Source organism: Empidonax traillii, unplaced genomic scaffold (assembly GCF_003031625.1).
Source record: "Empidonax traillii isolate 1590-97213 ecotype Southwest subspecies unplaced genomic scaffold, ASM303162v1 scaffold240:size1935192, whole genome shotgun sequence".
NCBI lineage: Eukaryota > Metazoa > Chordata > Aves > Passeriformes > Tyrannidae > Empidonax > Empidonax traillii.
Window position 1 is genome coordinate 1,548,098 of NW_020955433.1, and position 21,990 is coordinate 1,570,087.

Genomic DNA, 21,990 nt, shown 5'->3' on the forward strand with positions numbered 1-21,990 from the left:
AAGTGAACAAGAAATGACTGCTTTCTCAACTGGGCAAGATCTTTGTAGACATAATGCAAGGCTTTTAACCTGTGCACATTTGTTTTTGATCAAATTTTGTTTGAGGATGTGGTATGATGCAGCTGGATATTTGCTGTAGTATGTCAAAACGGTTGAAGAGGAGCTGTAAACCCTACAAGTGGTTTAGTATAAGAAAGAAAATTAGGTTTTACAGAACTTGACAGCACTGTCAAATCAGAAAAAAAAAAATCTGTAGTATACCCTCAGCAAGTTTGCCAACACCACCAAGCTGAGTAGAGTAGGGATGCCTTCCAGAGCGACCTTGACAGACTTGAGAGGTGGGTCTGTGTGAACCTTATCAAGTTTAACAAAGCCAAGCGCGAGGTCCTACACATGGGTCAGGGCAATCCCAAGGACAAATACAGGGTGGGAGGAGAATGGATTGAGAGCAGCTCTGCTGAGAAGGACTTGGGGGTACTGATGGATGAGAGGCTGGACATAAGCCAGCAATGTACACCTGCAGCCCAGAAAGCCAGTCGTATCCTGGGCTGCATCAGAACAAATGTGGTCTCTGGGTCAAGGGAGGTGATTTGCCCTTCGACTCTACTCTCATGAGACGCCACCTGGACTACTTCATCCATCTCTGAGGCCCCCAACATAAGAAGGATGTGGACCTGATGGAGTGAGTTCAGAGGAGGCCACGAGGATGATCAGAGGGATGGAACACCTCTCCTATGAGGAATGGCTGAGAGTTGGGGTTGTTCAGCTTGAAGAAAAGAAGGCTCTGGGGAGACTTTATTGCATCCTTCTCATACCTAAAGGGGGCCTACAAGAAGGCTGGAAAGGGACTTTTTACAAGGGCTTTTTACAATACCTTTAATAGCCATTAGGAAGAAATTCTTTACTGTGGGGGTGGTGAGGCACTGGAACAGGTTGTCCAGAGAAGCTGAGGCTGCCCCATCCTTGGGAGTGTTCAAGCCCAGGTTGGATGGGGCTCTGAGTAACCTGATCTAGTGGAAAGTGTCCCCCATAGCAGGGTTTGGAACTATTCAGCTCACATTTCACAATTTATAAATTTTGCAAAAACACTGCACAGATTACGGAAACCATTTCAGTGTTTGAAGGTATGAATTTACATTTTCAGTGTTTAAATGTTCTTACCCTTTTTTAAGTGACTAAAGCAGTTAGTGGACATAGATATAACATCTCTAAAACTGAAAGTAATTACTGAAAATAAGCATGGCAACATTTGAGGCCAAAGCCATATTATAGCAGAAGCCCAATTCCTCACCAGAGAAACTACTGATGGAGCCAGACCCTTCCCAGTGGTGCCCGGTGACAGGGCAAGAGCTGAACACAGGAAAACATTTCTTTACTCTGATGGTAACTGAATGCTGGTAGAGGCTGCCCAAAAAGGCTGTGGTGTCTCTATCCTTAAAGATATTCAAGTAGACATGGTCCTGGTTAGGAAACCTGCTCTGGCTGACCCTGCTTTAATAGGAAGGGTGGACTAGATGATCTCAGGAGGTCCCTTCCAAACTCAACCGTGCTGTGATTATGTGACAGTGCCATTCAAGAGGGAGCCCAGGAGTAGGTACATCTGCAAAGCATCTTCACCTCAATTTCAGTGGAAGTACAATTATTTGGGATGAGTGATATCAAAATACAGGGATAGTACAACACCTAGAAATAGCTCTGCAGCAAGTGTTAATATCTTTTAAGTCTGCTCTCTGTTTGGGGAATGGACCAACAGTGTAACATCACAAAATTCCTAGGACTAAGAGTTAGAATCTGTAAAATCTTAAGAGGCAATCATACAGCATGACTGACCATGTCCCAGCATGACTAACCTCTAATCTGGGAAAGAAAGATACAGTCTAGAACACTGTCTTTAAAAGCTGCCTAGTTCCAATTTACCATGTGGTCTTTTTGCACTCCATCAGAAAGATGGGAAAGCTGTAATAGGGAATTTTACGAGATGGGTTATACTTCACTGAAACTGCTATAATTGCCACCCCTCATTTGAGAAAAATGTACAAGACAAGAAACTCCTTACTTGTAAACTAGATCTTTCACCTAAACAAAGGCTTATGCTACTACTGAAAAGAAAGACACAGAATAGTAGGGATTTTCTAGATACTGTTCTGTGACACAGTGTGTGCCTGGCAGAGATCCACAGACCAGAGAAATGGCTTGGATGTGCTGTGTTCAGCGAAACTGTACATTACTCAGTACAGAACACTAATTGAGCCTTGTTTGTTTAACTTGACTTTATCCTCCATATTCTCTAATAACTTACCAGGTGCTATGTTCTTTCTAGCCATATGGCTGAACTGGAGACAATCAGGTTAGGAGAACAACAAATCAGATTGTCTTGACTTGTATTCTTGAATTGGTTGGTTCTTACCGGTTTCTATGATTTCAAATGCAGTTCAATTAAATTTTACACAGCTGTGGTCTAAACAGGAACTAGGGATTTAGACTTAATGATTTAGCCCTAAATTATTATTCTATGGTAGTAAGATCGATAGAAAAGTTTGGGTTTTCTTTTTTCTAATACAAAATTGTTCTAGTCTCCAAAATGCAGCTATTTTAGGATGGTATCAACATATCAACAGCCATACAGCTTGACAAATTACCCATCTGTCATGGCTGAGCTCTTTCTGGATGATCTCTGACAAACTCAACTATTTTGTAAATCTTTATTGTAGACAGTTCCAAAAGACTTCCCTCGTTGGATCTGGTGCCCATCATGACAGATTATACTGTAGTTTAGCAAGATGGCCATCATTATAAATAAGTTCAAATTCCAATTACAATTTTCAAAAAGCCTCAGAATCAAGAATTGCTAGTTTGAGCAATAATAGCTGAATTCAAGAGCTCCAGAGTTCTTTTCTTACTAAAAGGAATGGTATTGTCCTACCTTTCAGGATCCCTAAAATGTCTTGTGCTTTACAAAACAGAGAGATCGTTGAAGGAATTCTTAACAGTTGATGATGCAAAGTATACTAGAGTATGTTCTGTCTGTGGTTTGGCTTCTGATTTTACTGCACATATTCTTGTATTATACTGTGGTTATTCATACATCTTTAATCCATATTCTCTTATAGGCTGGAAACCTTTTTTGAGCTGCCTGCAGAAGCTTAATCCATCTGTGCAGCCTGCATCGATGGCTCTGTGTCTCAGGGTACATACATGAAAGAGGAAAGGTGTCCAGTCCCATCCTCTTCTCACGAGAAGACACAGTGATAATGTAGGAGAATTGTTTACAACATGTGCTCCCGGAATAAGTGTTGCCTACATCCTCAAAGGAAAAGACAGAAAGGCAGGTGGAAGCATCCCAGAGACCTACGTTTGATACATATGCTGTCAGTTGGACCACTTTGTACACAATGAGCTTCCCAGCAGTTAGCCTATCTACACTATCAGGAATATGAAAATATTTTAGCAATTAAAGACCACTGCCAAAGAAAGGGGGTTTATTTTTCATTTACCCTGGCCTCCCGTATTCATTCAATTACTACTTTGTAATTATTTGCTGTTCCAGTTCTAATTCTAAACCCAACTCTCCTAATGAGAGACTCTAACTCCACCCTCAAACAGTAACTTCAAAATATTAATGCCATTTTATCTTCTCTCATTTAGGTACTTCCCTGGCTACTACTGCACGAAACAACAAATTTAAGCTTCCAGCCTCAAGGCCCAATGTACTTCAGTCCTGAAGACATTTACAGAATGGAGGTTTTTCTGAGCATCAGCCTGAAACTGATTTCAGCCCCTACAGTTATTAAAATAGCAGCAATTGTTATTCAGTAACAGATCCTCAAAACATGAGGAGGAGATAATGTCCAGCTGGCCAGGAAAAGCTGTCCAGCTGCCCTTTTAAAGCATCACTAAGTCCCTTTTATACCTTTCTATGAAAGGAAGATCATCATATTTATTTACATAAAGTTACATAATTTTTTAATAAGGTATTATAAGTTATTACATTAATAGATGGTAATACAAAATACTTAAAATTGTATAAACTCTTCACTCAGTGTATAAAATGTTTCTGAGTGGAAAACAATATACCAGCAACAACTAAGTGCTTTGTATCATGGACCAAGTCATCTCTTCCCTTATAACTCTAATATTCATAGAACTACTAATAACAGCCATGTTTCACTATGAAAACTATTTCTATATCACAACTTCTTTTCACTTTGAAAGGACCCTCAAAAAGATTGCTACCTTCTTTTTGTAATAGGAAGAAAGTAGCATAGCTTTACACATCTTCCTTTTAGGAAAGCTTTTAGTTCCCTGTAGTCAACTTGCCAGTCTGTAGATGCCAAATTTTCAAGGTAGATGCTTGCTCATTAAGAATATTAATAAACTGGGGACCTCCTGCAAAACTACAAGAACTACCTCACAGCTGTACCTGCTTTTTTTTTCCTGCCTTTTTTTTTTCTTCATGAAGCCCCAAGAAATAGTCCTTAGACCCCAAGGTTTGTGTCCTACTAGTTGAAAATCACTCCTCCACAAAGAAATGGAAGCTTAGAAACACAGTAATTTTCCAAACAGACTTGAAAGCATTGAGTCTGTTTATATCTATGTTTTCCTACTGGAAACATCAGATTCAGATGTAGCATTAATTTAGAAACTATTGGCAGGCCACCAAATTAGTAAAGTCCAGGGTGTCCTGTCAATTTCTAACAGAAGCCCATTACAAGTGGTGTTGTTAAACTACCAAAAATTTCTGCAAGTTCATTATTTAATTAAAACTTTGCTGTATCTTATTTAAACCATAGATGGATTGATGTAAAATCAATACTTGAATTGATTTCTGATCTAATTCCACTAAGTCAGATGAATTGCATCATATGAATTCAGACTGAATGACTTCAGATCACTGATGTTTGTTAGAACCTTTAGTGCCTTTTAATGCATGTATATGTCAGCGGCTAATTACATGAAAAATCTAAACTGTTAAGTGCAAGCCTCATGAGTGAATACCTCCTCTCTCCTCGGTAACATCGGGTTAGCTTCTGTTCTCCTCTTTCTGGCATTTCTGCCTGCAGAACTCCTGCAAGTTCTTCCTCGAGGCAGTGCCAGTACCAAGGCAAAAGGCTTCCCGAAGAGGGATCCGTCTCACGCGACCAAGCCAAACTGCCTGTTCCACCCAGGAGAGGGCACTCTTACACCTGGCCACGCAACCGGACATGGGCACCTACAGGAGGAACAGGAAAGTTAAGATGACAACTTAAAACTCGGCCAACTTGCACGACCAGTTAGTTATTTTTATAAATAAAGCTGATCTTCGCGATAAGTTGAGTCATCCAGATGCTGCTACAGCAGGAACACACTGTGACAGACAATAAACGCGCGGACTAAATTTACTCGTAGTCTCTGAAATGTGCTGAATTATATGCCGCTAAAAAAGACCATTTCTGGCATGTCGGCCTCTCTGTTAAAAGCTGGGATCATAAAAAGAAAGCTGTAGGTGTAACTTCAGTGGAAAAAGAGGGTTAAATTTAAAACTGACCTAGTTATATGAATATTACTTGTTGCTGATTTTTTTTTTAAATAAAGCATTCCTATAAATGAGCATATGAACATTTAAATGCAAAGTGCATATAATCTAATACTAACATAGCCTTCAATACTCATATGGATAGCTCATTAAATAAACAAAATAAGAATTAAAAATGCTACAGATTCAACCTGTTTCTAAAGCAATTGAAATCAATATACTTATCTCTTTAGACAGCTCTCCTCTACAATAAGAAATCCTCCAGCAATAATGAGAGAAGATCAAGCCTGATATTTTTGATTTTTCTAAACTAAAGCCAAGATGAGGAGGGGGAAGTCTTGTTATGCAAGACATAAAACAGCAAAAGAGGAACAGAATACTGCATACTGGAAAGCTATCAAGAATGTAATTTTCCTGTAATCACAGGAAAAAATCTCAATAATTCCAAATTCTCTAGGAGTAATTCTAATAGAAAAATATCCCATTGATAGGAACAGAATAAAATTAGAAAAATATGGAAACGAGAAAAAGATCTCCAAGAATTTTAACTTGAAGAACATATATATTTAATAATACTTAGTGGTGTCATAAACATGTTGGGAGTCCCCAAGGAGTACATGGGTTGTGGGGCATCCACAGTCTCAGAGAGATGAACCATGCACATGATGACTATTCGGATGTACAGCGAGTCCAACACGTGCAAACTGTGCATGAGCAACAACCAACAGTTTTCCATGACAAGTTGGGCAACTGTGTCCTATATATAGGTTGAGTGATAGACAATACTTCCCATATGACATGGGATATGATACAGGATACATGACTTAGGATGTTTGGTTATCCTAGCACTGGCTAATGAACATTGTCAGCCTTTCCCTGTTGAGAACTCAGGTTGAGGCCTTACAGCCACTGATCTTATGTTACAGGCACTGATCCTATTAACTTGATTCCTGCAGTAATCTTACATAGTTTGAACTTTATTTATGTACCATATCTCCTGCCCCCACTTCCAGAAGTACTTCAAAGCAATGAGCCAAACATAGTAAACAATATGGATACTCAGAATTGTATCTCCCATTCTATAAGTTATGATCAACACCAATGGACAATCTGCATATGGTTTGTGAAATTTACTATTGAAAGAACTGTTTCGTTTGAGGCTGAATTGATGATAGGATTATTGAAAGAGCTATCTCCTGAAATCAGATATACTACAACATTTTATAATTCAAAATGTGAGCTGACTATGTTCAGTGGATTTCAGTTTTACATTTTGTGTATGGATTTTTCTAAGGGCAAAAGACTAATGACAACTTAATTCAGAGAATGGACACAGGACTACATTATCAACATACCATAAAATATGAGACATGGCCTCAGAGTAAGGCCTCAGACATGGAAGTCACTGAAATCACACAAAGAGGGGATGTTATAATTTTTCCCAAGCATTTTCTTATTTAACCAAAAAAACTTCAAAACAAACAAAAAGCCCCGAACCAAAAAAACCCTAAACCAAACTAAAATAAAAACTCAAATCCTCTATTCTAAGACAGCTAGTCTATGGTCCTGTTCTGTCCCAAGACCCCATAGAGTCTTTTGTAAAATAGTAAACTATAATAAAGCATAAAATATAGGAGGTGTACAATGGTAACCCCAGCATGATGATTACAAAAGGTACCGATTTTTATGTAATTTTGTTCCTGTCAAAACTCATCACTGCTCTGTTCTACCACCTAAAAAGCCTTCCTATATCTATCTTTCAGCAAGAGAATATTAACACAGTATATAGAGACTATGAAAGAGCTGTGAGATAAGTGAGAGATGTGCTTTAAGGACAGGAGAAAGGTATACTAAGGAAAAGAGATACAGTAATTCATATTACTCATTCAGATTTCATTTTTGCAGTTACAGACTCTGACATTTGTAATCCAAACGAGCACATGAAAATGAACCTAGGTACAAACCAGGCAAAATCATTGCCCTTTACTATGGCCCTTACTGGATGTCTACTACCTATAACATACAAGCATACTCACAGGAACACAAAGGATTCTGACACTTGATAAAGGTCATGTTTTCCACTCCATTCAGTGCAAAATCTGAGTATCAGAAGCTCAGCTTCTTTGTATGAGCTGTCTGAAAATATGTAAGACATTTAACCCAGAGATTTTATGTACTACCTTTATAATTTTTGTCTATAGTACTCATAGGAGCACAGCACACATAAATCGAACTTTCATCTAAGAGCTCTAAGAGGCAGAAAAGAGTTATTACCCTTCTTTTACTGGTGAGACCCAGTGGCACAGAAAACCACAGCCTACCTGAACTTAAGACACATCGGTGGGACTTAGATGTCTAAATTATTTTGAAGATGAAGGTCCAAGATCATACTGCTAGTAATTAAAAAGAAATCAGACCTACTGTGAAATGGTCCTTCTTAAAAAGGTACTGAAAACCTCATCTGAAAAACTGCATTGTATAATACATTTAAAACAAGTTTTGGTCTGAAGAAGACCTAATCTGATGAATGTCGCTCATGGTGCAACATTTTTGCAGAAAAATCGACTTTTTCCAGTCAAACCACAGGGGAAGAGTAAGCACACATAGAAAAGACTAGATGTTTCTGTACATAGTTGCCAGATTTTTTTTTTTATTTTTTTTTTATTTTTTTTTTTTTTTGGTTTGGCCTATACTTTCTTTACTGTGTATATAAGTCAAAATGCTGTGTACACTTACGGAGATTAACAAACAGCACTTGCAGATGACAGCCATTCCAGAAGTAGACATTTGTTGAGATAAATGTCTGTGTCACACATTGTCCTGCAATGCACCGTTTAAAGGGGGCCCTATAAATTGTTTCAATAAACCTTAATGTCTTGAAAGCCTCTAGTTCCTGAATAAACAACAGTTCTTAATGCAATCTCATGTTCTCCTCCAAAAATCCATCTACGCCCTTGCATAGCATGCCTTATTTTACACAGCTCAGGCTAGCAGGGATGATTACTGTTATCTTATTTCAGACTCCAGAACAGAAGCAACATCTGTGGGTCCTCGTGTTTGCTTCTGCAATAAAACGTAACAGTCTATTAGGCAGGGCAGACGTTCGGCTTCTACTCTACTTTCAAAATCTTGTAGCAGAATCCGTAAAAAGAAACAGTTCCTTACACTGTCCCCTCAGAGCTGCCTGCTCCTCGGCCTGCAAGTTACCCCCCTTCCCGTGTGAGGCGACACCAGCGTCTCCAAGGGAAGGGTGAGGGTGGGAAGAGGGCAAGGCGCTGATGCGGGAGCATAAGGGGGAAAAACTGATTGGAGCAGCTGTATGGGCCAGGTTGAGCAGATTCTCAAGGCACGTGAGACAGCCCTGGTTCTTTTTGCTCGGGCGCTTCCCGAGCAAACATGCCGAGTGCTCCTTGAGCCAGCTGTTTCCTCTGGGACACCTCAGATTTCTGCCCCGCTACCTCGGACCCGGCCCAGCCCTCCCGAGAGTGCTCCGTCACCCCTTCCCCGGCCAGTGCCTTGGGATTCACCTGGAGCGGGCCGAGGGTCGGGCGGGAGCCGTGACAACACCACGGCCCCAGCTGTGCCCCGGGGCTCGCCCGCGGCGGTTCCTCCCGCTCTTGCCGGAGCTCGCCCGGCCCGTGCCGGGAAGAGCGGCGCGAGCGGCTCTGAGGGCAGGTATCGCCCCCCGGGGCGGGCGCCAGCGGGGCGGACCCTGCGCGTCCCCAGGTGGGCAGCGCATCCTTCCCCTCGGGGGCAGCGTGGAGGAGGCAGCCGAGAGAGCACCCTCCGCGGCCGCCTCGCCGGCACCGCCTGGCCCCAGTCCCGTCCCGTCCCCGCCACCGCCCCGGTGCCGCTCCGGCCGCGCTCCCGCGGCCCCTCCTGAGGAGCAGCGGCAGCCCCAACGCGCATGCTCGGCGCGGGCGCCATTTTGGTGGGGCCGGGAGTTCTCCAGCGGAGCGGCGGCGGAGCTCGCTGGGCCCGGCGCGGAGGGGCGGCGAGGGGGTGCCCGCTGCGGAGATGGCCAACATCGCGGTGCAGAGGATCAAGCGGGAGTTCAAGGAGGTGCTGAAGAGCGAGGAGGTCAGAGCCTCTCCCCTCTCCTCCGGCGTGCTGCCGCCGCCGCCGCCACCTTCCCCCGTGTGAGCGTGGGCAGCGGGGGACGGTGCGGCTGCCCCGCCGGCCTGCGCGGGGACCCCGCTCCCCTCCCGGCCCCACCTCCCTGTGCTGGGGGTGGGCCCGTTGGGGAGGGGAACGGCGATTCCCGGGCAGACGGGGCCCACCGGCCGTTGGGAGCCGGCGGAGGGGCCCGTAGGAAGCGCGGCGGCGGGGCCCGATGAGGCCGGGCGGGCCGGCCCCCAGCGAGGGCTGCCGGCGGCCGGTGCCCGGGAGCGCCGCCAGGCCGGGGCCGCGGGGCGGGGCCGGCCCGGCCTGCGGGGACCCCCGGCACGCGCCCTCCCGCGTCCGCCCGCGCGCCGCCGGCAGGGCCGGGAGCGGAGGGAGCGTGGATGGGTGGATGGATGGGTGGATGGATGGATGGGCTGGACTGGTGAGGACGAGGTGGGGGGACGTGACCCCACGCATCCCCCTCACCCTTCAGCTGACTCCTCTGGCCCGCCAGTACCAGAGGCTGCCGGGGACGGGTTTAATGTTTGGGATTTTTCTGAACGCTTGCCATTAAAACCCAATTTATTTGGCTTGCCTGTATACAGAACTTCCTTTATCCCACTGCAGGCTTGCTCACCTTCAGATGGATGCTTTTAAAGCCTCACTCGTTACAGTCATTTTACCTCGTTTTTTGAACAGTGTGTTCGGAGGTATGTGGTGGTCAGGAAGAGAGGCTGACTACCTTCAGGGCGACAGGAAAGAAGTTCGGATCAGTCTGGGGGAATATATACCAGTGTTTGCAGGGTTATATCAGTACAGGTTTTGCTGTGTCTGAGTTAGTGGACGTCAGCCAGGTAGGTTTTAGTGGTTGTGTCGTCATTGTCCTACTTGGGATGATGTTGCAGGTTAGATGCTTGTGAAATATTAATGTGAATATGTAACTCTTAAAGATGGTGTTTTAGAAATCTGGACGTATTTACAGAGGAAAAATTGAGAGGACAATTTTTGAAAGGTACTAATGGCTTAACGAAAAACATATTAGGGTAGCAGTAGTTGATGTGCTTTTAAATTGTGTTCTAACAGCATTGTTGCTATGCAGCTTGAACTAGCACCTAGAAAAATGTAAGGGCCTTGTTTTACAGCTGCCTTCAGAGCCCAGGCTGATTTTGCCAAGCTATTGGACTGCAAATACAGAATTGCGTGTAGACTTAAGAGAAATTTCTAGGTGGATACCTTTATACCAAAGCTAGAAAATCTGGACCTCATACCCCATATAACCAGCTGATACTGTAGAAACAAAGAAGTCTCTATTTGGAAGTGCTGTGTAGAGGCTTCAAGACCCTTTTTCTTTCGTTTATATAGAAAAAAAAAAAAGAAGCCTTAACTGAAAGAGGTTTTGGGGGAGGTCCATGCTGAATTTTCTTACTGTAAATTTTGCATCTAATGTGTGCATTTTTCATTATTCCTGTTTGTTTAGTTTGTGCACTGAAGGTCCTAGTACTGAATTTTGGAAATGAATACTATTATGAAATAGCCCTTAAGCTGCCTAAAGCTTCCCAGAAATAAGACCATAATTCTTATGAAACTCAATTTATGGAATTTAAAAATTATGATACAGAAGACTGATATTTTTTTTTCTGCCACTAGCAAGTAACACATGAGTGTTACACTTATATGGCAGTATGTATAAAACTGCTATTTACAGACTATACCAGCTCTTGAATGCAAAATTCAGCATTACTCAATGGTTATCAAAGTTGCAAGCAAAGGTTTTTTGTGAACATTTGTACGTTCCAAGGCAGTCAAACTATAGTGTCAGTATCACTTTTCACCGAGTGTGAAATACATGGAGTGAGATAGTGAATAAAAGTCCAACTAAATACTATAAATCACAAAAGAACAAAAAAAGCTTCTCTTTCCATGTACTAAAATTATTATTAGTCCTTGTTTCTTTAAAAAAGAAAAAGAAAACTTTTTCTTAAATGGTGATGCTAAATTTGTTATTTAGAAGTTTTTAAGTCCCTCTCTGAAGGCAAAGTGGCTCACATTACCTATACCGAAATTATTCTTGATTTAATGCTTTGAGCTACACTTGAACATGAAGAGCAGCCCCCTCTCCCCTTTCCTTGCAGTAAGAGCACAAATGCTTGGGGGAGGGGGCAGGCACTCTGGGAAAAAGTACAAGTTTGTTCTCTTTCCTATTCTAGTACTCGCCTTTGAGCTGAAATAGAGTGGTGGAACCAGAAATGTTTTTAAAAGGGAGCAGCTGGATGGCAGTTAATTCATTCTGCATTTGAAGTATATATTGGAAGCACTAAATTCCACTTCTAAATATTGATGAAGATATTTATCCGTAGGAAGAATAAACACACACTTTTCAGAATTAAAGAATTGCTATGGGTAAGGATCTATGAATCCTCACTACTCATAGGACTAAATATACTTTTCATATTACTTAGCACTTTGTTTCCTTGATTTAAACATCATTTCTGAGAAATCACTAAAATATGAAATATTATCTTGCTCTTTGGTTTATAGATAAGAGATGAAGGGTGTTTAATTTTTTGTAAGTTGAGTTTGGGGCTTCTTTAGTATTTGTAAAGATATTTTAAGTATTTTCACACTTGAGCAAGAGAAGTATTTTTGCTCTACTTGCTTTATTATTTCTACTTTTATCATAAACCCTGCCCATTAACTTAATAAGTAGTGCATTGTGTATTTAAGAGACATCTCTGCAACTTTGCATTACTTAAATATTTGAATTAAATAGATGAATCCAGCAACAGTTTGTTTGTCAGGGGTGCTCTCCAAGGTATGATTTAAATAACGCTTTTTACTTTTGTGTATGAAGAAACCTTTACAGTTCTAAGGTAGATAAGGTACTGTGTATCTCTAACAAAGATGAAGCTGTTAAGTTAGTCTAGGAACTAACTTGACTGGTTAAATATGTGTACTGTACTGTGTTCTGCTAAGCTTATAATAAAGTTCTAAAATGAGTAGACAGTACATTAAATCAGATCATGCTCCAAGTTCTAGTCTAGGCAAGGGGTCGGTTGTTCACCTTTACCTCTTTCCTTGTCCTGTTGTTTCATTAATCTGATATCTTTTTGATTTTATGGGCTGAAATTCTAAAGCCACAAAATGTGTTTGGAATAGAAATATGAAGCTGCAGCATGATGGAGAAACCAAAAAATAGGTGGAAGAATAGCATCCCACTTTTAGTAAATAGTAAAAAGTTTTGGTGAAGGTTAGCTGGTATTATTTTAAAATAGTTACTGGAATGCTGCATTGGGTAGCCAGATCCTTACCTTCTTTCTGTTTATAAGCATCTGTCTTATGAGAGGGAATTCTAGTCATTATTAAATGCCAGACATGTTGAAAAATCTTGTGGTCACTTAAAGACTGATGCTGAGACGTGTTGTAGTTAATCGGGTATGTTAAACATTATGTGTGACTTGTTTTCATATTTTAATAGAGCATCAGTGTTACACTTTAAAAAATTATGCTGTGCTAGCATTGAAGGATTCAGTGTTTAATTGGCCATCCACTTTCTTTTAGCATGTGGAAATGTAAGGTATTTTCTAACCACCTGTAAGTCAGAGACTAATTGACACCTTTTACAGTGAAACCTCTACTCTGATATGGAAGGTAACACACTGGGAAACATAGCTTCCTCCTAGCAAGAAGAGAATTGCTGGTGTATGTGAAATGTTCTCTTACAGATATGAAGAGGCAGACATTTATGGGAGGTAATCCCAGGTAAAGCTTAGAATAAATGAAACTCAGCTGTAGTTATGCAATACGAATATCTGCATGAACAGATATGTGAAGGTGCAGATGAAATTTGCAACTTGGTTGAATTCAAAGTAGCATTCAAGCAGAGAGAGTAGGTTAATGACAAAAATTTGAAGTACTTAATTTCCAAGAAGGAAGTGGGTATTTGTTTTGGAGTCTGCTATGTTTTGTAGTGATTTACAGGAGAAGTAACAGTAGTCTACCATACTATATCCCTTCTTAGACTTTTAAAGATCTAGTGAGTACCTCTGGTGTTGCCTTTTATCATTGCCTGTAGCAATCTTGTGATTTATGTCAGTTTATAGTAAGATCCTAAGTGGCATCTCTGAAATTTTCTTGCTTTTTAGAGAAGCCGTAGGTACTTAATCTTCAGGCTCAGAAAAACTCCATTACTTTGGTTTGTTTATATTTGGGCAGTCCTGGGTGCTAGATACTGAATTCACTAAGATGGAAACTTTTAGCAGTATTTGTGCTTTAGTGTTAACAGAAGGATTCTTGGTTTTCCTGCTCTTTATCATGCAGAATCAATTCAGATGTATAAGAATGAGATGTCTTCTATGCTGGTTCCTGAGCCATGTTTTAAATAGTATCCATTTTATGCTGATACATGTGCTTAACTTTTGTTTTGTAAGAATAGTCACGTTGAAGTCAGTAGAGGTTTAGTGAGTGCAGTGGAATTGTTGTCATGGTTTAATCCCAGTGGGCGACTGGATATCGTGCAGCTGCTGATCAGACGCCCCCCTCCCCATGATGGAATGGGAAGGAGAACTGGAAAAAGGGTAAAACCCATGTGTTGAGACGAGCAGTTTAATGATGGAAATAAAGTAAAATATTTTAGTAATCATAATGAAAAGGGAGATTACAAAAAGAGAGAGGGAAATAAAACCAGGGAAAGACAGGGGATGCACAGTGGATTGCTCACCACTCGCTCACCTATGCCCAGCCCATCCTTGAGCAGCAACCAGCCAACCCCCTGGCCAACCCCCTGAGTTCATATACGGAGTGTGACATTCTGTGGTACAGAATATACCTTTGGCCAGTCAGGTCAGTTCAGGTCAACTGTCCTGGCCGTGCTCCCTTCAGACTTCTTTTGCACCTCCTCACTGGCAGAGCACGGGAAACTGGAAAGTCCTTGACTTAAAGTAAGCACTACCCAGCAACAACTAAAACATCTGTGTTATCAGCATTATTCTTATACTTAATCCAAAACACAGCTTTGTACCAGTTACTAGGAAGAAAATTATCTCTACCCCAGCCAAACTCAGAAAAATTATTTGTGTGAATAGAGTGTGCTTAGCTAATTGAAAGGCATAAAGGTAAAAAAAGGTGTAAAGATAAGAACTTTTAAACTGTTGTCATTATATTGGTATCAGTCTCTCTTCAGTCTCTCATAAGGCTTGCATATGATTAAAAAGATGTGTGGGGGAGCGTGTCAGCACATTAGAGCACGAGACTGCTATGTAAAGGGATCTTAGTAGGCTGGAGAAATGAATGTGCTGACAGGAACCTTTTGAAGTTCAACTGAGGTAGTTACCAAGTCCTACACCTGGGAGAAAGTAACTCCGTGCATCAGTACATACAGTGTGGGGACTGACTGGAAACAAAGCAGGAAAAGAACTTCATGGCCTAATGAGTGTCAAGTTGAACATGATACAGCAGTACTCTTGTGGCAAAGACGACCCTGCACGTACTGGGTTGCATTAGCAAGAATGTAGTCAGTGGGTTGTGAGAAGTGATTTTTCACCTCTATTCTGTGCTTATGAGACTATATGTGGTGTACTGTGTCCAGCTTTAGGCTTTCCAGGGTAGGATGTTGATACATACTGGAGTGAGCCCAGCGGAACACCATCAAGGTGGTTAAGGGAGTGGAGCACAAGATGTGTGAGAAGAGAGTGAAAGATTTGAGAACTATTCAAAGGGACATCTTCCTATTATTCATAAATACCTGATGAGAGGCTCTTGAGAAGAACCAGACTTATCTCAGAAGTGCACGGGGATATGATGAGAGGCAACAGACATAAGCTGGGAAATTCTGACTAGACACTGGGGAAAAAAAATTACAATGATAGTAGCCAAACATTTTAAAAGATTCACCAGTGAGATTTCAGAATTTCTCTCCTTGGAGATGTTCAAAACTCAACAAGTTCTTGAGCAACCTGCTCAAGCTGGACCTGTTTTGAGCGGAAGTAGGGACTAGAGGCCAGCCAGGTGCCTTTTTCTACAGTATTCTGTATTTCTATAGTATATGATTGTTTTTAAATTACTGGGGTTTTTTTCTGTTTGTGAAAGAGACACAGAGGTTCCAGCTCTTTAGGATCAGTATTGTGTAGATACTCATCAGTTATAGTATTATGAATGTTACTTAAATCTGTGATTCAAAATACTTACCATACAATGTTAGTGATCATTTGACCCAGGCCCATGAGTTGGCCAAGTGTTGGTAGTGGGAATAGTGATGCAGGGAAGGCAAGATGCATTGCTTATTCCTCTGTTCAGTTGGTGGCATTTTTTCATGTTAATGTGTATCCAGTTGAGTCCAGATTTCTGCATATCAGGCAGAATCCTGAAGATTTGGGGATTAAGTGGGAAACAGAAAAAAACCCCTTGGTCTCCACTAGAGTCAGGCTCATTTGGTTGTCTTTGGTAATCTCTTAAAAACCTGAGCAAAGAGAGCAGTCACTGGTTACAGGAGTGGGTTACTCAGTTTAGGATTAGGGGTTAGGCTGCAGCTGGTGATGGTACCCTCTGACCACAACTCTGTGGACCTGAAAGGATACTAGGAATTAGCCAACCCTTTAACAATTCCATTCATTCTTCTGTGCTTGTTTCCAGGAGTTTGACTTTAATAGGAAAGAAGTGTACAAGTCCTAAGGTTAGTTCACTTTACTTAGTATGAAATCTTTAAAAAGTTAACATTTTATCATAGTAAATTTGTGTAAGCATAAACTGTAAGACAGTGCTGGTTAACAATCCAATCATGAGTTGTCCAGTGGTCTTTATTTTACATTAAGCTAGTACAGGTACTTAGTGTTGTTCCTAAATTATTCACCTGTTAAATGGTTCTAGCTTTCTTCATAATCCTAATAAGGATTATTGTCATTACTGTCCTTCATAACTTTACACTGATAATTGCTTCTGGTATTAAATTGAGAAAATGCTTTTGGTTAAACTTTATCATTAATATGCAGGCTTTTTTGTCTTTGACAAACTAAGTAAACTTTGCTGCAGTTAAGTTAAGAAAAGTAACGAAGTTAGTTCTGTTATTGCAAAGAATAGGAATGTTGACAAATATTCTATATGGCGCTTTAGGAATGTTTCACAGAATCATAGAATATTCCGAGTTTGATGTAGTCCACTTTTGCGCTCTTGATTTATCCAGCATTTTTTCTTTGGATTATATTGGTGTTAATGTTTGTCATATTTGGGAGTACTTGAATATGGTTGCCATGAGTATTTCATAGAATAGTGTCTGTATAATAAGTAAATCACCTCTGTGAACAGCAATAATAGCCTTGTTTGAGGACCAGGTCTGTATCTGTTAGTCTGGTGTGTTGTAACAGAATTGTGGTAAGGCTGTGAATTGCTCCTGTCTGGTCTTCAAAGTATCTGCACAGGAGGGAGATGTTGTAAGTATTCCTGGCTATAGAAGAAGCTTAATTCGGTGCTTATGCTTTATTGGGCACCGTAAAAGTCAGTCCTACAGTGTGACTTCAGTTTGGCTGTGCTGACATCTGAAAGCTGGGCTCATACTGTGTATCATTCTTCTGTAGGAATGGTAATAGGGGTATCCTGTCTCCCTTTGTTGTCACAAAACACGTAGGAAACTAATTGAAGTTCATTATTTCATAATTTGTATTCATTAATAGCCAGTAAGACAAACAGCTCATTGAGAAAGGAAAGACTAATGATTGTATAAGTCTAGTTACTGTAAAAAAGGCAGGTTTAAAGTGATGTGTCTTCAGATCCTAAAAAAAGTCTCTAGAGTGTTTTATGAAGAGAGGAAAAAACCCAAACCCACAAATACATTAGTTCATGTTTTACTTAAACAGGTAGTTTAGTTCGAGCTGAATATTTACCACTTTTTATTTTTAGCTGAAAATAAGCTGTGAGAAAGTGTTTTAAAGACTTTGCTATGTTAGGATTTGTTAAAGTACAGGAGGCTCTTATGAAATGAGGTAGCACATATGAATAAAAATCATGGTATCTGTGTTGTATTTGCCTCCTTTCCAGAAGCCTCTTAGAACATTCATATTGTTTTGGTAAGGTCTTCTGCTTTGGAATAAGGGTGTCCATCTGGAAAGCTAGTACAGAAAAACTGTTCTGAGCTACTTCCACAAGTCTTCAAGCTCTGGGACTGAGAGTGAATTAGCATAATCAATTTAAAATGAGCTGAATCCTGGGATTCTTTTATATGTAGAATTGCTAACAACCTAAGTAGGGTAGACACAGAGACTGACTGCAGAGTCTGCATCAAATGGCTTTGTATGCTTATAAAATTACTAATTTGAAGTATGGCTCAAAAGGATTCTTAAAGCACCTTTATCTGCAGGGTTTTTCAGTTGTTCTGCATCAAAAACGGAATTGTGCATAAAAAGATAAGAAAAATCCGTTTTACTTATTCATTTTGGCTCTCCTGAAGGGAGTTACCCGGAACAGGAGTCCTTTGCACTGTGCCTGCTCTGATGTTGAGTATCTCAGTGGTGCTCACATCAGGTTTGGACAACTCCTGTCCTGTGGTTAACGCTCCGCAGGAGCCCTTACACTCCTGTGCTGGTGTAAGGCTGCAATACCTACACGGCTCTCATGGCCCGGCTTCATCAGTTGAACCACACCATCCCTTCTGGAGACAAGCACTGATTCTGTAACTGCACTTGGGGCTTATGCCAGGAGAGCTGTGTGGGTTACACCTCTGTGTGTCCACGGCTGACGCAATGATTTTGTCAGAAATAGTTTAGACAGACACTAGAGCTGAAGTTTCAGAATTCTTTTAAGTTGTTCTAAGGCAGTGCCAAGTAGCAGTATCACATTCCTCTTGCAACCTCGTCTCCTCTTCCCGCTTTTGTGCTCCTTCTCTTACTTGCGTTGTTCATGGTGAATCAAATTGGATTGGTTTAAGATGAAAGAACTGTCTTGCTAATATAGTTTTACTTCGTGTTTCTGCTGTGCAGGTGTATGAATGCTGACACAAAATCTTACCCTCTGCTTTACATTAGTTCTTCCAGGACCAGAAGGAAAGCAGGATCTTGGCCATTGTCAGGCTGGTGCTGTGGAAGTACAGCCTCTTAAGATTTTTTGGTAATGTGATGTTTTAACAGCTGAACATTAGCATGAATAGGTTTTTAGCTACCTAAAATAAAATTTTTGCTAGAACTTGATGATTCTCCAGGTCAAACTCTTGCAAAATGAAGATGTTTTTAATATTTGATATTTAATATTTAATATTTAAAGTGAATATTTGAGATGTATTCCTGACAGGAAAAGAATATCCGTCAGCATTGTGCTTGTATGTAAACATTTAATAATACCAAATTTAAAATTTGGTACAGATTTAATATCTTGATAAGATTATTTAATAAAATGTGTTAACAAGATGGATTTAATAAGTAAAATTTTGATAAATATGAAAATTCTAGACTGTCTAATTTCCAGTAATACAGAACTCACACAATATTCATCCTTGTAGCTCCTTAGATACATTAAAATACAAGTTACTTATTAGTAACAGAGCGTTTTGTTCAGTAAATGAAAAAAATAGTATGCAAAAATAATGTCACTTTTACTGAAACAGACATAATTCTAGAAAATATATATCAATACAGTGGGATGAAATAGAACGTGACATGAGGAAGAACTTCCGTGACTGAAATTGTTAGTATGTTCTAAGGACTTAGGAGCATTTTAATGAAAGTGCATTTTTTGGTACTGACCTTTTCTTATCTAGGAAAACTGCTCTTCAATGTGCTTTAGACAGAAGTGTTTCCTCTCTTCTCCGTGCCCTGCCCCAACGTTGGGTTGTTTCAGCGTAGCATTGCTCTGTGCTTTGAAGGTCAGCAGGAACTCTCTCTGAGAATGCAAATGTGATCTGCTGATCTCAGCTGATAGTGCAGCTCCTAGACTTCATAGCCCTGTGGTAATTATGTGACATTTTTGCTTCTCTTAATAATAACAACCTCAGACTCTGGAGATGCACTGACATGCACTCTATTCTGGCTTTTAAGCTGGAGTGAGTCTGAAGGAACACTTCGGAAGTATCGATCTACTGCTACTCCCTCTGCTTTGATAGCTCTTTGAGGAGGGCAACAGCAGGAATATAAAACTTTTTTTTTTTTTTTTAAAGTTGAATTTACTGTTCTGCTGCAGGACAGTGTGCTGCACTTTGCTTCCTTGTTGAGTGATACCTCCTGCCTTTTGGCTGTTTTCCCATTTCATGGAAAAGAGTGAACAAGCGGATGCAATGTACTTACTCTGAGCTACTCTGCAGTAGCAAAGGGGTTAAAAAGGGAAACTTGGTTTGAAAAGAAGTGATGCCCCAGGAGATGAGAGGAGAGGCTGGTAGTTGACTTCTTAGAGGGCAGTTTAAGAGGTGAGAGAGTTTGTTAGGAATGTTCCTGTCTGGCATATCAGTGAAGAGGGGAGAACCGAATCATTTGGACTGAGTTGAGAAAGGTCATGGAACCCTAGCAAAAGAGCATAAGAAAATAATGGGGCAGTTATTGCAAACCAGAATTCCTCTGAATATTTATCCACAGATTTACAAGGCGTTGGGAAATAAGATAAGAATGAACTTGGTTTTGTTTTTTAAGTTATTAATGTAAATAAATGTTTAATGGAGTGAGCTGCTACTGAAAGATTGGAGTCCTGTGCTCAACACATTTGACTCAGAGTACTTGCAACCTTCTGCTAAAATAGCCTTGTGGATTTCATTGTCATAGTCAATCAGGTGATCTTTTTCTGTAAGTCTCTTGAGATATGTTCATGCCAGATTTTGGTGCAGAGTAAGACTGTTGTGGTAGAATATAAGACAGGGAGGAGGGTAAGAAGAATTTTATAAGACACTAGTAATTTGTAGTTACTGTATATGTAGTTACCATAGTTAATGTTGCTAGCATGGCCTCAGCCTAGGGTGAAGGATTTCTTACTTAAATTGTCCTGTTTAATATTGAACCTTATAATGTCAGTATAAAATGTTTAGATGTTCAAAAGTACTTCATTTTCGTAAGTTGTGTCTATATTAAAGAAGTAACTAAATTTTTATTAGATTTTAGGTAGATTAGAAAGTGGTTATTGCCAATTTACCTTGTAGAAGAATCAAACAGTAATTTAAAAATCCTATCCTGAAAGATAAAGAACTTATTTTGTTGCTGGGATTGGGGAAACAATCAGTGATAGAAAATGTTTTGTTTTAAATGCACGCCCTCCTTCACTAGTGAGTGGACTTTGTCCTTGGTTGAGAAAATTCCAGAGAAATTTTTCAAATTTTTTCCTTAATCCTTGCTGAAATTTTGGCACGTGCATTCTTCGACATTTTTGTTACTTTCTTAAAACTCTTAATGTGTAAGCTGCTGGTTTTAAAACCCTAAATTATTAGAGAGTTTTAATACTTAGCTGAATTTATTGCAATTAGACTTGTTTATCTATACCCATAATTTATCACTTACATATGTGTCTTTTCAGGTTAGGTTTTTTCTAGTCTGGTTTTGTTTTGTTTTATTCATATATATTCATACGTACACACATATGTTTCCAGAGTTTTGTATGAGTTCTTTTCTATAAAAACCAAGTAAATTAACAGAAAATAGAAGTAGTTGGCCCAGTATAGAGTGTGTTCCTTTTAAGATGGAGCAAAATCATGTTACAGGACCACTGAAATACAGGCTGCTGTATGGAGTAGTGTGGTTTCATGATTTTGTGTTTGGTTTCTTTTATACACAGTAATTCAAAAGTAACCACTGAGTTTAAAATTCCAAATATAATTCTGTTTAAGGTGGTTTTGTGTGCGTGTATGTGTGTGTTGTTTTTTGTTTTTGTAAATCCTTATTTACCGTTTTGGCCTTTATACCCAAAGACATTTGATATGAATTTTACACATGGTGTCTGAATGTGTAAGGTGAGATAGATTGGCTTAGAACATGCAAATAATAATTCAACTTGACTCTACTTTATTATTCTTAACTAATGTGCTGAACTGAAATTACTACTATTGCTAATAAACATAGATTTTTTCCTTGTTTTGTTCTGACCCCAGTAGTTGAAAACATGGTATGTTTGCTAATGGATGTATTTACATTTCTTTGGAGTAATTTCATGATACAAGAATTAAAGATCTAATGTTAAGATGTTGTCATGGGGGAGTAAGTAGAGCTGGTTGGTTCTAGGACAACCTCAGTCAAAACTATTTTGTCTGTCATCATCATCCAGTATTAAGTTTCTAATGTTTGGTAGCCATGGCTGACATGGAAATGTGAGGGATTTATTTGGGGTTTGGGTTTGTTTTGTTTTTTTCTTTCCACTCAAGAGGGTTCCCCATAGATGTCAAAACTTCTGGCCACGTAATTAAAAAAAAAATAATTAAAAACTTC

General features: G+C 40.1%; 2 protein-coding genes across 3 annotated transcripts in view; one reads left to right on the forward strand and one right to left on the reverse strand.

Moving 5' to 3' along the window:
* Positions 1-5,209, reverse strand: part of SMIM14 (small integral membrane protein 14) — a 53,176-nt gene extending 47,967 nt beyond the window's left edge. Inside the window, exon 1 of the mRNA XM_027888563.1 lies at positions 4,996-5,209. Within this exon, the coding sequence (XP_027744364.1) occupies positions 4,996-5,016 (21 nt within the window). The 5' untranslated portion in view covers positions 5,017-5,209. The remainder of the gene's footprint in view (positions 1-4,995) is intronic.
* Positions 5,210-9,411: 4,202 nt separating this feature from the next.
* The window catches only part of UBE2K (ubiquitin conjugating enzyme E2 K), a 45,339-nt gene continuing 32,760 nt past the window's right edge, over positions 9,412-21,990 (forward strand). The window contains exon 1 of one of the 2 annotated variants that reach the window (XM_027888562.1): positions 9,412-9,592. Coding sequence is in view for 1 of the 2 variants with exons in the window: in XM_027888561.1 (XP_027744362.1) it covers positions 9,530-9,592 (63 nt within the window). In the remaining variant the exon portion in view is untranslated. The remainder of the gene's footprint in view (positions 9,593-21,990) is intronic. The other variant, XM_027888561.1, reaches the window with a different exon arrangement.